Source organism: Anolis sagrei, chromosome 1 (genome assembly GCF_037176765.1).
Source record: "Anolis sagrei isolate rAnoSag1 chromosome 1, rAnoSag1.mat, whole genome shotgun sequence".
NCBI lineage: Eukaryota > Metazoa > Chordata > Lepidosauria > Squamata > Dactyloidae > Anolis > Anolis sagrei.
The window spans coordinates 30,760,355-30,776,219 of NC_090021.1; the positions used below are offsets into that span (position 1 = coordinate 30,760,355).

Consider the following 15,865-nt stretch of genomic DNA (forward strand, 5'->3'; position numbering starts at 1 on the left):
TTTACATATGTTGTATGCTACTTGTAACATATTCTGCTATATTGAAATACTTTGGTTCACTTACAAAATCACATTGCCACAGCTGAACTCAAGGAAACCTTCATTAATGTCAGCTATCTAGAGACACGAGTGGCACAGTGGGTTAAACTGCTGACCTGCTGATCTTGCTTATCGAAAGGTCGCATGTTCGAATCCGAGCACTGGGGTGAGTTCCCGCTGTTAGCCCCAGCTTCTGCCAACCTAGCAGTTCAAAAACATGCAAATGTGAGTAGATTAATAGGTACCGCTTAAGCTGGAAGGTCACGGCGCTCCAGGCAGTCATGCCGGCTACATGATCTTGGAGGTGTCTATGGACAACGCCAGCTCTTTGGCTTAGGAATGAAGATGAGCACCAACACCCAGAGTTGGGCACGACTGGACTTAATGTCCCGGGAAAACCTTTACCTTTTACCTATCTAGAGACTCTGAAAGGAGATTTGTGTTGGAACACAGGAACTGGAGCCAAGAAATGGGAAGAATTGGTTCTTCAGAAAGAATTTGTTTTCTCTTCCTTCTGAACACATATGGTCATAACCGCTGGGTTGTGTTGCTTCGAGCAGGATAAGACAAACAGGACAAGTTAGCTATGAAGGTCTCATTTTATTGAACTGCCACAGAGACAAAACCAAGTGGTGAAGGTTGCCCACTGAGAAGGAAAGAAAAATCGTTCTTAGACAAGGCAACCAGAAAAATAATGGAGTATTGTGTAAGATAAGGTATTCCAGCTCCTAGGGGTCTATTGACATGTCTGGCTTGTACCATGCAACTGGTAATATTTATTTGTCCTATCAAACAGAGATTTTTGTGAAACTGTAAATGCCATTTAATTATGTTTGTAGGTGCTATTTTGGTAGTGTAAATGTAGATATTTACCAAAAAAAATGTATTTTAAAGGTACTTGTTTAAAGAAAATGCTAAATATATTATGTTTAATACAATGCCTGCCTCCTTTATTTATCTGTGTTACTGGGTCCCTAGAGTTATTATGTAGCTTTTACTCATGATTGTTTTTTGGGTTTATTGTAGGTTTTCGGGCTATATGGCCATGTTAAATTTGTACAGATTTCACCATCATCTAACCCAGGCATCAAAACCATTTTGGAAAATGTGTTGTCGAAGACTTTCATGGCTGGAATCATTGGGTTGCTGTGAGTTTTTTGAGCTGTATGGCCATGTTTCAGAAGCATTATCTCCTAATGTTTCACTTGCATCTATGGTAGGCATCCATCTATGGCAGGTCCTCACAACCTCTGAGGATGCCTGCCATAGATGCAGATGAAACGTCAGGAGAGAATGCTTCTGGAACATGGCCATATAGCCCAAAAAACCTACAACAACCCTTCGATCCCAGCCATAAAAGCTTTGACAATTGTTTTTTGACTGGAAGAATTCATAGCTGACAGCTGTACCCAATTTTTTTTTCAACCTCTGGATTTAAGTTCCACTGGAAAACTACTTTTTAACAACACAGTTGAAATGCAGCAGCTGAAGAAATTGGAAAGGCTGGCTAGTGGTAAATGCATACAGATGTCTGATGCGGCCACTGCTAAGCATGTCTGGGTTACCTAGCCCCTGCTTGGGAGCCCGTAAGTTGGGGGATACAAGGAAAACAAGATATAGGAACATAGACTGGCATCCTGATCTGTGCAGGCGCAAATCCAGCTTTTGTCTACACATCTTTTTAAATCACTGTGGAGAATGAGATTGTCTTCCTCTCTCAGTCACCAAAAGTGACAACCCCCCAAGTGGCCTCTGAGGAGCAGGGAACATCTGGGAAGCATCTGACTCTGAGGCCACAGTTAGATGCACAACCATGAAGGCATCTCTCCTTGGACCTTCCAGGAGTTTTTCAAAGGTCTCAGAAGACAACATTATTTTTGTATGTCTGGGTACAGTCACATAACTAGATGCACTTCAACCATCATCTCTATTACATGGCCATGGCAATGGAGAAAGATGAGTTTGTGGAAAGGTGAAGGTAGTTCTGTCATGCCAACATGTTGTGGCATTAACATTTATTTATTGTACATATATACTATTCTTCTGCCAAGGCACTCATTGAGGTTTGGAGTGTAAAGGTTGGAACACAAAGGGTGAAACTGAATGCTCCACTGGTGACACATTCCTCCCGTTTCTCTTCTCGCTGCACTTTGCACTGACCAGCAACCGGCAACAATGGACTTCCAAGCTCTTAAGAGTTAATATTTGGGGCACATGGAAAATGCAAGACATATGAAGGCCAGCAGAAGTTCATTTTGGTCCCTGCCTAAAAATGCAGAAAAGGCAAAATAAGATAAAATAGTAAACACTTCAGGCTAAGGGTCCTCAAACTTTTTAAACCGAGGGCCAGTTAATGGTCCCTCAGACTGCTGGGGGCTGGACTATAGTTTGAAAAAAATGAACCAGTTCCTATGCATACTGCACGTATCCTAGTTGTAGTGCAAGAAACATGAAAGAACAATACAATATTTTAAATGAAGAACAAATTTAACCAAAATAAACTTACCAGTATTTCAATGGAAAGTGTGACCTTGCTTTTGACTGATGGGATTGTTAAGGTAATTCAGATTGTTGTTGGGTGCCTTCAAGTAATTTCAGACTTAGGGTGACACTCAGTCTAAGTTTTAGGGCAGGTGTGGGTAATTGACTTTGGAGGGCCACATTTGTTTGGGGACCTCTGCTACAGGCTGTTAGCACTCTTAATAAGCTAATAGGGGGTACCCTTCCCTTCTTCTGCCTTTTGCTAAACATTTTAAGTTATCTGTGGAAAGGTAGGGCAGATATTCTTGCAACTATTCACTTGCTGTCCCTTTAGGTCCTAAAGAGTTTAGGAGATTAATGAACGGGCTTTCTAGTTAAGGTTGCTCTTCCCTACATTTAGAGGGATTTCCTTAACACATGTGATATGATGCTAAGCGATGGATCAGTATTCACTACCTGGGCTATAAACAGATGGACAAACCTTGTGTTGAGTCCTGTTCAGGTAACCTACACCAAAGAGTGTCGGTATAGTTCACCTCTCAGAGTTAGCTGCCCTAAAGATAGGCTGGCAGCCTGTTCAATAATCATGATGTTGTAAACCTAACTGAAGATATTGTACTTATTTCAAGTCATCCCTGAAATAATTATGTCTTATGGCCAATTAATGGTCCTGGTAACGTCCTGACACAAGACTACTACAATAGAGCTTTCTGCAGTGTGCCACACAATCAGGGGAGGTGGGGACACATCATTATTCACCGTTCTGCTTTCCAACACCTCAGAAATTGAGGTGGTAGTGAAGGCAGTAAGGTTTCAATGGTAGGTAGGCTTTTGAAGGGTAGCATCAAGAGGTATCATAGCTACATTTCAGGATCTTAGCCATGGTATTCAGAAACCTACAACTTTTGGTCTCAATTAGCTGCTTTGGGTCTTGGTTTAGAGAGGAAAGCAGGGAATAAGGAAACAAATGTAATTAATTCTTACACTAATAAAACTTTTGCTTTGCAGTCAAATGAGCTGCAGGCTGCTGATGAAGCTGAAATGGAACAGAATGCCCAAAACTTCAGAGATGTAATTTCTATTCCACCAAAGGCTGAGCCCTTGTTTTTGTGCCAAGCTTTCTCATGGTGGTGGATGCACATTCCAAGTGTTTGTATAAAAGCTGCTTCAAGCCAATGCTTTAGACACATATCCACCTTTGGGCTCTTAAAAACTGGCACCTCACATCCATAATCAGCCAGTACGATAGCACTGCTAAGTATGGAACAGTTTTGTAGGGGCACCCCTCAAGCAACAGGGTTCTTTTAATAGCATGTGCTCAAATGTAAGCTTTATGCAGCTTTCCTTGTTTACATAACGGTCGCTGGCTTGAAGCCACGCATCTCCTGGTTGGTTGCTGTGTCTTCTGTGCATGCCAATGGGCACCACTGAATTTACCAGACATTCTGCAGTGATAGCAACATGTTGTTTCTCTGCTTAAATTTAGAGAAATTGAATGTATTACAAACAAGTAAAAACTCCCTTATTCCTACAAAGAACAAAATGAAACATATGAAGCAGCTGCCTCAAAGCTAATTATTCCTAAGTAACCTTAATACAATTTATGAGATTAACCTTCATGCATTGCTCTATCCTGGACACCTAATACCGGACAATGATTGCTTCCCTGTGTATATACTGCTTAGCAGGGAAAGGCTATTTCAGGCCCTGCATGTTATGAATAACCTCCATTGAACTGGCAAGTGGAAGAATTTACAGCAACGAAACAGAATTTTGTAAAGGAGTTCCATAAACACTAAAATGTAGTGAAGTTTATTGCTAACTTTCCTCATATGAAGGCCGACACTGACCTCAGAAGATCACATGAGATTTTAAAAATGCTCTTTAAAAGAAGAGCATTAGAGGTTAATTGATTAAGAGATAAGGCCAGAGAAATAGAACATCACATGCTAACAGCACCCTACTGGGAGATAAATGCCTTGGCCAGTTAGACTGGAGCTACCAAGGCAACAAGTGAGGAAATTAAATCTATTTTCAACCCCAGAGAAAATAGTACCTGACCAGCTTTTGCATTATAATTTCCTGTTACTACTTTGACAGATAGAAAAGTGGGGTAGAAAAGTGGGGGTCTGGCATGCATTCTATTGATTACATTCCAAGTTATTCGGTAGAGCATACATTGCATCAGGTTCAGTGGGAACAAAGTCATCACAAATTCTTCTCAGCCATTAAAGGGGGAAGTCAAATGCAACTCAAGTTTGAATATAATCCAATAAGTTGGTTCACATATGTGGACACTGCTTGTAACTTTCAAATGTATATATGAAACAGCTCTGTCGAAAATCGGAGTCTCTAAGATGACATTGCAATAGAATCCAACCCACTTATCCACCATTTTGGTTACCCATCCATTCACTGAGGATCTCAAAATTCTACCTGGCTCATATAGGAAAATGGAGTTTTTCAGATATCCTGGATTTAAGCCGTTCACAGCTTTATAAGAGATTTAGTATGGTAGTGGCTTGAACATCGGACCATGGCTCTGGAGACCAGGATTCAATTCTCCACCTGGCTATGTAAACCCACTGGTTTACCTTGGGCAGGTCATACACTCTCACCCACAGAAAACCCCATGATAGGGTTGCCTTGGGGTGTGCTGAGACTACTTGAAGGTACACAATAACATCAACAAGGTCAAAACCAGCCGCTTGAATTGAGCTCAGAAGCAAATTGGAAGCAAATTGGTTCTTGCACGACCAGTGCTAAATGATCTCTAATATTCATTCCTGGCAACATTCTGGTTCCTCCATTATGCACTACAACTTCTGAATGCTTTCATGGGCAGCTTCATATGCAACACATTACAATAATCGAATCACCAAAATCAGATTGACTACATCCTTTGCAGCCAAAGGTGGCAGACATCCATTCAGTGAAAACAAGACCTGGAGCTGACTGTAGTTCAGATCAAAAACTTCTTATTGCACAATGTAGAATCAGACTAAAGAGAATACGGAAGACACAGATACCAGTTAGATATGATCTCACTAACATTCCTAGGGAATATACAGTGGTGGTGAAGAATAGCTTTAAGGGACTAGATTTAATAAATACAGTCCCAGAAGAACTATGGACAGAAGTTTGCAACATTGTTCAGGAGGGGGCAACAAAGTATGTCCCAAAGAAAAAAGAAAACCAAGAACGCAAGCTGGTTGTCTGCTGGGACACTGGAAGCAGCCCAAGAAAGAAGGAAAGCAAAAGGAAACAGTAATTGGGGGAGATATGCCCAACAGACGCTGAAGAGATCAAGAGAAGATGGTGAAAATATACAGAAGATCTGTATAGGAAGGATAATAATATGGAGGATAGCTTTGATGGTGTGGTGATGGAATTAAAACCAGACATCCTGAGGAGTGAGGTTGAATGGGCTTTAAGAAGCTACTTGCAAGGCAGCAGGATCCCAGCTGAACTGTTTAAAATCTTGAAATATGATGCTGTCAAGGTGATGCATGCCATATGCCAGCAAATATGGAAAACACAAGAATGGCCATCAGATTGGAAAAATGCTCAAACTTTCATACAGTGGCACTTATTTCTCATGCCAGTAAGGTAATGCTCAAGATCCTGCAAGGTAGACTCCAGCAATACATGGAGCAAGAGCTGCCAAATGTACAAGTTGGGTTTGGAAAAGGCAGAGGAATGAGAGACCAAATTGCCAATATCCACTGGATAATGGAGTAAGGTAGGGAGTTTCAGAATAACATCTATTTGTTTCATTGACTATTCTAAAGTCTTTGATTGGGTGGATCATAATAAATTGCTGCAAGTTCTTGGCAGGATGGGGATACCAGGTCACCTTGTCTCTCTCCTGAGGAATCGATATAATGACCAAGAAGAGACCACTGAACAACAGACTGGTTAAAGACTGGGAAAGGAGTACAGCAGAGTTGTATACTCTCACCCTACCTATTCAACTTGTATGCAGAACACATCATGTGATGTGCGGGGCTTGATGAATCCAAGGCTGGAGTTAAAATTGCTGGAAGAAACGTTAACAACCTTAGATATGCAGATGACATGACTTTGATGGCTGAAACCAAGGAGGAACTGAGGAGCCTTTTAACCTAGGTGAAAGAAAAAAGTGCAAAAGCTGGGTTGCAGTTAAACATTTTAAAAAACCAGGATTGTGGCAACCAGATTGATAGATAACTGGCAAATCGAGGGAGACAACATGGAGGCAGTGATAGATTTTGTATTTCTAGGTGTGAAAATTACTACAGACACAGACTGCAGCCAAAAAATCAGAAGACATTTACTTCTAGGAAGGAGAGCAACGACCAATCTCGATAAAATAGTGAAGAGTAGAGACACCACGCTGGCAATGAAGGTCCACATTGTTAAAGCAGTGGTATTGCCTGTAGTAACCTACTGATGCGAGAGCTGGATCATAAGGAAGGTTGAGCGAAGGAAGATAGATGCTTTTGAACTATGGTGTTGGAGGAAAATTCTGAGAGTGTCTTGGAACATGAGAATATCAAAGCAATCAATACTCCAGGAAATAAAGCCTGACTGCTCACTGGAGAGAAAGATATTAAAAGGAATGATGAAGTTCTTTGGCCACATAATGAGAAGACAGAATACATTGGAGAAGATCATGATGCTGGGGAAAATGGAAGGAAAAAGGAAGAGGGGCTGACCAGGGGCAAGATGGATGGATGTTATCGTTGAAGTGACTGACTTGACTTTGAAGGAGCTGGGGGTGGTGACAGCCGACAGAAAGCTCTGGAGTGGGCTGGTCCATGACGTCACAAAGAGTTGGAAGCAGGTAAATGTATAAACAACAATCAGGAAGTAACAAAGGCATGAACCACTGTTGTCAGATCTATCTTCTCCAGAAAACAGGATACCTGGCGCGCCAGCCAAATCTAGGCAAAGAGCTCTTGCTTATCACAGCAACTGGGCTTTCCAGGAGCTACACTGAGTCTAGGAACATTTCCAGGCTATCATCATCATCATCATCATCATCATCATCCCGCTTTAGCTCTCTAAATAGAGACCCAAGGCAACCATGAATCTCATCTTTCAGAGGTGGTGCAACTCCATCAGGCTTTGATACCAACAGGTTGTGATATTACTGTTAGTTTGGTTTTCCTACTGACCAATAACACTTCTCTCTTTTCTGGATTGATACTTAAGTTTATTCACCCTTGTCCAGTACTTCACTGCATTCAGAGAATCCAGGACTTTCACAGCCTCCTTGCATCAGCTCTAAAGGAAGGATAGAGCTGCGTATCATCAGTATATTGATGACACCCAACTAAAAAATTGAATAGGAGATGCTATCAACTACTGTAGAATCTGAAAGGATAATTGCCCAAAGTAGCACATTCTGTAAACATTCACCAAGAAAGATTGGAAGCGCTGCAAATCCATTATTATTATTATTATTATTATTATTATTATTTCGAACATTTCTACCCTGCCCTTCTCAACCCCTGGGGGGACTCAGGGCAGCTTACAATTGGCAATAATTCAATGCCACATCATATAATACAGAATAACAAATATAACAATTAAACATAAACATTAATAAAGATTAAAACAGTATACTTACACTCTGATTAGCTATTGCCCGTCTGGTGGCTGTATAGCTAGCCATCTACTAATGATTACTCCGCTTAACTTCATACCCAAATCCATACCCAAAGTCCCATATCACCCAACTGACCTAGAAAGATACAGGAATCAGTAGTATCAAATGCCACTGAAGGATGCAGAACCAAGGGAAAAATACTCTCCTAGCCCAATTTCTAGTACAGGTTAACCATCCAGGCTGCTTCTGTTTCATAACTAGGCCTGAACCCAGATAGGTTTGGATCTTGCAATCCATTTCATTCTCAAAAGCCTGAAGTGATGTTGCCACCACTCACTCTAAGAATTTACTTAAAAGAATTTACCTAATCGATACTGGCCCATAGGTACCTGCAGAAATGGATTCCAAGGAACATTTCTTCAATTAAGCTATTACAATTGTTCTCTTAGAGCGGTTGGAACATAGCCCTCATTGAAAGAAGCATTTACAGTCTCCATCACCCAACTGGTCAGTCTTCCTTTGACAGATTTAATTAGCCAGGATGGATATAGTTCCAGAGAGACAGGAGGCTGGCCTCCTCTATGGAAACAATTTGTCCACATCATAATGTTGAACAAACAAGCATTTTAAGTAATAGTAACTCTTAATTATGTGAAGTTAGTAATTTAAGTTTATAACTACATACATACTGTTTCTCTGCGTATCTGATTTGTCAATATTTATATGCTTCATAACAGTATCTATTATGCTTGGGTCCAGATTGAATTAGAAGCTTGAAGTGACTGATGGTGATTAAAATCTCAAAATACTGAGGATGAAAAATGGAGAAGCTGCAGATAACGTCTCTCACACAATCACGCTCCACCCTCAAAAAAGTTCAGGCATTCAGCAGAATATTTAAAAAATGAGCAATCCAACCATCAATTGAATGTCAACATCTAAAGCATTTATTCTTATACTTTTTATACATATGATACATTTGAATTTTTACAAGTTGTCCACAGATATGAAAGTTATAGCCAATTCGTTACAGGTACGAATTTCCTGATACTGAAAGCTCATTATATAAACATTTCTACAATGAACATAAATACATGCAAAAGAAGAAAAAAGTCAGAAGAAAATGGGTTGTTGAAGAAAGATCAACCTTACAGAAAACCAAGCTAAATTATATACTTTCCTATGCCTTGCGGTCATAATTCCATCTACCCACCTGACTTTTATTTTGGACTACAGTTCCTGAGGGGCGCAGGGTGGGGATAACCTTAATCTTTCGATGTATACTATGCACAAAAATCTTTTAGTTAAATGATAGCAGATTCTATTTTGCATTTTTGTAATATCTCTGCACCATGAGGAGGGAAGAAAACAGAGTCTAATGTATCATTACTACATCTCATAAAGCAAGTTCCTCAAACCTCAAAGAAAGAGTGTTTGAGGTGAACTAGTACATTAAGTGTATCATGCATAGCAAATTGTCTTATCTACACCCTAACCAAATAAGGGAAAATGAAGGCTGAGTGTTTTCTTGCTAGTTACATAACAATCGTAGCAAAGGAGAGGCTCAAGAACTACTAGCACATGTAGGAAGACTGATCAGATTGACAAGTGTACCTTGCCAAAAGTTGCCCTAAGAAAACGGAGCTAGGCTGGTCTAAGTTTTGTATCTTATGTATATTAACAGCAGCTATTCTGAGCCTGTAGAAAACACTGGCAACACTAGCTAATGCATTAAATTGGTTTTTTTAAAAACTTACAGAAATTGCAAGTATACTGGATGTTAAAGTGATGGCTTCTCTGTGCTGGTGGAGAATTGCTAAAACAAGGTTTATCTGAACCAGCTAAGTTTATAGATCGGTATTATTAAGAAAAGGAGTCATAATTCAAAAGAAAAGGATGATATTTGGAAGCAGACAGAGAGAAAGAGAACTCCCTTATAATGTACAGCATGCATTTTTATATTGTTTTCTTGGAGGCCCAATGTATATATTTAAAAATTTCACTGCCCACAGGCACCCATGTGCAAAATCTGTGCAGTTATAAAATATACTATAGACAAACATCTTTATAAACCACCAGCTGAGTGCAAATTTATGTAGTTGGTGATGTAAAGGAAAGAAATTAGAAGTTTAAAAAAATGTAACTGGAAAATGGAGTGGGAGCGATGAATATGTTGTTGTGGGTTGTTTTTTGTTTTGTTTTTGTTTTTTTGCTTTACCCAAGAAGTGCAAAAAGCCAAGTGAATTCTGAAAGTTGGAAGTTGATTAGCATTTTTAAAAAATCATCCATTCTCTGCCTCTTTAAATTGACATCAAAGCAAAGTTCCAATTATTCCATTGATGGGGTGGTGTTATTTTCTTAACTTCTCGTTCTACAATTTTACAAACCAAACTTTTAGACACTGAAGGCTACCAATCACATCATGGAAATTTCTCAAAGCTTTTTTGCCCACTATGTCATTAGCACAAATCCACACAGTACTTCTAAAGATTGCAAAACTTCAAAAAGATCTTTGTTAATTCTTCTTATTAAGTGTTCTTTCATAGCAAGAAAAAATACAAAGGCAAAAAAGCCCTTCGAGGCTGCAGGTTACAAAATCATTTTAATTACAATGTCTTCTTATGCACTCGCACAGCGGAATCCCTTGCTACATTTTTTTGCAACTTTTAATTAAGTTCCATTCCAAAGACAGAACAATTTTTCAGCACTAAAATGCAAAATGGCTCAGATTTACTACAAAAGAGCAAATATGCTGCTCCGTCATTGTGCTTGGTTTAGTCGCCACTTCAGCAGAGATTTTCCTCTTCTCTTAGTCACCCAAAAAGATTTCAGCCCAATGTCAAGGAATTGCCACTTTTAGATCAGAAATGTAAATTAACCAGCGTTAAATGTTAGAAATCAACAGGTTTTGTATGAAGGAAGCACAGTGCAAATATTACTGATAAAACCCGCTACACAGAAAAGTTCATATGGTTATGATAACCAGGAAATGTACAAAACAAACATGGAAAAGAGTTAATGAACAATCTAGAACCGTCTCTTTCTTATTTCAGTCCTTTGTCTTCTAAACCTCCACTTGTTTGACGAATTTTGCTGGATTACAAAAGAATGATAGTTAAGTTCCAGTCTTCAGAAAATAAGTTATAAATGTTGCCAGTCAATGCCTACTAAAGTTTGGTTTGCTTCTTGTGCATGTCCTATTTCCTCTGTGATGCTGTGCTGTTGCCAAAGTTTCTGAATCTTTTTAAACCGCTCCCTGCACAGATGCAAAGGATTCCCTCGCCTGGGGAGAAAAGCCAATAACATAACAATGAATTAAGCACATGAAAACCAAACCCTGGAATTGCAAATGTTAACATTTTTCCATCCGTGTACAACGTAAGTAGCTGAAATCACTTGTAGACCACAGATGTATATGCTTAAAGAAGTAGTTCTCAACCTGTGGGTCCCCAGGTGTTTTGGCCTACAACTCCCAGAAATCCCAGCCAGTTTACCAGCTGTTAGGATTTCTGGGAGTTGAAGGCCAAAACATCTGGGGACTCACAGGTTGAGAACCACTGGCTTAAAGCAATGTTGCTGCCCAGAGGCTAAAAAACACAAGCTGTGAGCTAGGAACCCTCATTTCAAAATGCACCTTTTACATCATACCAATTAATCCAATACTTTATTAGGCAATCCACTATTCCCTGTTGTTATGCACCATCTGCTGTACTGGGCACCTTTACAAGGCTGTTGTAACCAGATGTCGTACCAAGTGGCCCTCCAGATGTTTTTGAACTGGACATCACATCAGCTCTAGCACACGAAGGCTGCTGTGAAGAATCACAGAAGCTGCAGCCCACTGCGAACATTTACTATACATATAGTATAGTATACATCTCCCTCTATGAACTTCCGCAGAGATCAAGACCTTCCAGTGAGGCCCTGCTCTCGGGCCCACCACCGTCACAGGCACAATTAGCGGGACGAGAGAGAGGGCCTCCTCAGTGATTGCCCCTCAGCTATGGAACTTCCTCTCTGGTGAGATTAGATCAGCTCCTTCCCTCCTGTCCTTCAAGCTTTGGCTGTGGTACCAAGCCTTTGGGACAGTGCAATAAGGCAACAATAGGAAACTTTACCCTGCTAATCAGATTCAATATGACTGATCTGAGATGGTTTTAAATAATTGATTTAAAGTGGAGATAAACTATAAATATACATAAACACTAAAATCAGTTATTTTATGTTCAAGCATTGAATGTTTTTCAAAATATGAAAAACCCTCGGGGTGAGAAGAGCGAAATATAAATGCTTTAAATAATAAATAAATAAATAAAATCACAATCTAAGATGCAACAAGCAGAAATGGCTACAGGAAGTCCCTGAGTTACAAACAAACAACTTACAAATGACACACAGTTAAGAACGGTGCGGAGACAACAAGTTGTGAGAGAAATCTACCCTTAGGAAGGGAAATTCATGCCTGAAAGTTCTCATAGTGAAAAGGTGTCTCCACTGAAGCTTTATCACCAAACCTTGTTTCCACAATAAGCTGAATTTTTCAAAATCAAATTGCCACAAGGGACAGAATGTGAGGTCAAATATTCTGAACAGGGGCACAGACAGGAAAAGAACCTATTTTGTTTGTAACTTAATGACTGCTTGTACTTCCTTCCTCATTTCAATTCCGTTGCTCAGTGAAGACTGCTGCCCTCTAGATTCTAACCCTGAAAGGACACATCAAACACAAGAAGACCTGCACGGTTTAAAGCTTACATTCAGAAGGTACCATACATAAGGTAAATGTTTCCAGTGAAGTCCAATAAAATTAAATACTAGATTTGACAACTTAAGAGTTTTTGTGATGCTCCCACACAATGATAACAGCAATGAAGCAACTCAGTTCTGTAGTACCAAAATAGGACTTAATTAATCTAAATGCACTGATTGTTATTTAAGTTTTTGTAAAAGGTTTATATAGCTTCCTCCAGTCACCTACATTTGGTGTAAACTTTGTAAACTGTATATACTCATGTATAAGTCCAGAAATTTTAGTTAAAAAATTGATCCCAAAAAAATGGGGCCGATGTAATAAACCACTGACAAGTCACAGCAAAATCCATACTTTCAGCTCCAAAACGTGCTCTTGACTTATACATGAGGTTGACTTGTATACACAAGCATGTACAATATGCATTTCTTATGCAGGGGCCATGACAACAATAATCAACCTAAATGGCTAATAAGACAAAACAGTTTACTGCATCTTGGCCACAATCAAAAACTGAGTATTGACAAAGTACCTGAGTCCCTGATCTGTTTCTCCATAGTCATCAAGGTAAGGAGGAGCATAGAAACAGCCCTTTGTTTTCCCAGCTAGGAAGAGCACTTGACATTCACGAACTCTGTAAAAGGTCACAAGACAACAAGTATTTTAATTATTTTGTAGCATCTGGAAAAAGGGATTACATTTGCTTCACAACAACATAGTCTGTCTCCTTGTGAATGGGATATTATAGAAGAGAATAAAGCAGAGTGAAGATCACCCTAAGAAATAGTGTAATTTCTTCTAAAAAGATTGCTATCTTATTAAGCGCTCCCATACTCACCTCAGGAAAATCCCCACTCCAGACCCACAGGTATATGTGTGTGCAGTACATGCCCCTACATCTTCTCCTTCCAGCTCTGTTTGGCAGCAATAACTCTGAGAGCACAACATTGTCCCACAAACCAGGCATAAGGTAGGCGCTCTGCTTTTATCACCACCTGACTTCGGACACCTTTGAAAAAAACAGAAAACCTGGTCACTGCTTTGAAATATTCACTATTGTGTGACATTAAAGATGACATTTCACCGTAACTGGAGCCAATAGTATAGAACACAATTTTCAGTTACAACATGGGATCTAAAGATGCAGAAATGTGGAATATTTTCAACTCTGTGAGTTTATGATGAAGAGCCTGGAAAAGTTATTTTGGGACTTCAGTTGGCAGAATCTCTCATGCTGGCTGGGAAATTGAAGTAAATATAGTTCCAACACTTCCAACGTATGTAGATGCTTTATCCTGAAGGAGGTAACACAACATTATCTACTCTGGTAGCCCCTTTCCAAGATCCCTCATGTAGGTCTAAGTTTTGCAACCCAAACTGCAAAATTTACAACGTTTGTAGGCTATCACAGTGCTGTAAGCCAGTTTTAGAATTAAGGCAGTAAAACAGTGGTTCTCAACCTGTGGATCCCCAGGTGTTTTGACCTACAACTCCCAGAAATCCCAGCCAGTTTACCAGCTGTTAGGATTTCTGGGAGTTGAAGGCCAAAACATCTGGGGACCCACAGACTGAGAACCACTGCAGTAAAGTAAAAGGAGGCATAGTGAATTGTGTAAGACAACTTACGAAAAGTTAGATGCTTGGTTGATGAGGCAGCTGTAATCATCAGGAAGGTCTATGAATTTGTTTGATTCCCGTGGATAGCTACAATGAAACAAAGTTGCACTTGATAAATAGCTTAATTTGTAATATTAAATCAAATGGTTAGCTGTAATGTTAATATTTTTAACATCAAAAACTTTACTACAGCACAATATAATCATCTATAAGCTCAGTAAAACAAACTGAAAGTCTTGGGTGTACATTTCATAAAATATTTGCAATTTCCAGAGCTAATCTAAATGTATTAATCAGCAGAAAAAAATGGTTGTCATATATATTCTTCTTTCACATAGAGCTTCCGATGGTGTCCCATACAACTGCCATCCAAACCTATGTTTACCTAGCTTTAATTATATATTATATTCACCAGTTATTCAATGGAAATCACAAACATCAGCAGCTGAGAAACACTCACCTTATGGCTTGTCTCTGACCCTGCAAGTACCTTTTAACTTCATCATTATTACACCAGCTGCAACAGGAGGGAAAAGAAAAGCATTAAGTTATATCTCTTCAGTAATTAACCCAAAAAATGTGGTTCAGTGGCTTGATTCCAGAGTTTCTGTTCATACTGCAACTATGAATGATGCTAATCCCAACTGCCATGTGGAAGTGTCCTCAGGTCAGTCTGCAACATCTGATACAGCATCACGGAAAGTGAATTGCTGAGGGAAACAACTGTAGCCCACTATATGGTATGTAGCCGTTTGAGCACTGAACTACAACTCTGGCGACCAGTGTTCAAATCCCTGGTCAAGCATGAAACCAACTGATTAACCTTGGATGAGTCACATTCAGCTTCAGAGAAAGGCAATAGCAAACCTCTTATGAACAAATCTTGCTAAGAAAAAACTGTGACAGGCCCACTTTGAAATCACTATAGGTCAAAAATGACTTGAAGGCACACAACAACACACTGTCAGTTCAGTGGTTCATAATGTTTAACCATTAGCTTTGTTACCACAAATGCATTGACTGATAGTTTGTTCATTCTCTACTTTTCTGGACATCCCACCCACTCAACTCATCAAGATTGGTTTTTATGTACCATAAATTTGATATATTAACATTAAACATTACACCTACCTTTCTACTAAAGTATTTGCAGTTTTGCTGTTCTCTTGAAAAAGGCAAGTGAGGTTGTTTGGCAAGGAGAGATAGCCACATAAGAGCTCAAACTCGTTTGCTCCACTGACTGTGAAGTTAAAACACATTAATATTATGATTATTGTGTATTTCACATATGAGCATATATTTTTTTGGAATCTACGCACAGGATTTGTAAAGGAGAAATTTTCATCCTGATTATCTCCTGTTTGTCTTTGTCAAATGGTAAACAG

The 15,865-nt window shown here is 39.4% G+C and overlaps 1 protein-coding gene across 4 annotated transcripts in view; it reads right to left on the reverse strand.

The window, feature by feature from the left end:
* Window positions 1-9,037: 9,037 nt before the first annotated feature.
* UBR2 (ubiquitin protein ligase E3 component n-recognin 2) overlaps window positions 9,038-15,865 on the reverse strand; it is a 67,251-nt gene continuing 60,423 nt past the window's right edge. For all 4 annotated transcript variants that reach the window (XM_060754362.2, XM_060754365.2, XM_060754363.2 and 1 more), the window contains exons 42-47: window positions 15,612-15,720; window positions 14,941-14,997; window positions 14,490-14,567; window positions 13,702-13,872; window positions 13,396-13,497; window positions 9,038-11,396 (exon numbers count right to left, since the gene is read on the reverse strand). In XM_060754362.2, the coding sequence (XP_060610345.2) occupies window positions 11,255-11,396; window positions 13,396-13,497; window positions 13,702-13,872; window positions 14,490-14,567; window positions 14,941-14,997; window positions 15,612-15,720 (659 nt within the window). In that variant the 3' untranslated portion in view covers window positions 9,038-11,254. The remainder of the gene's footprint in view (window positions 11,397-13,395; window positions 13,498-13,701; window positions 13,873-14,489; window positions 14,568-14,940; window positions 14,998-15,611; window positions 15,721-15,865) is intronic.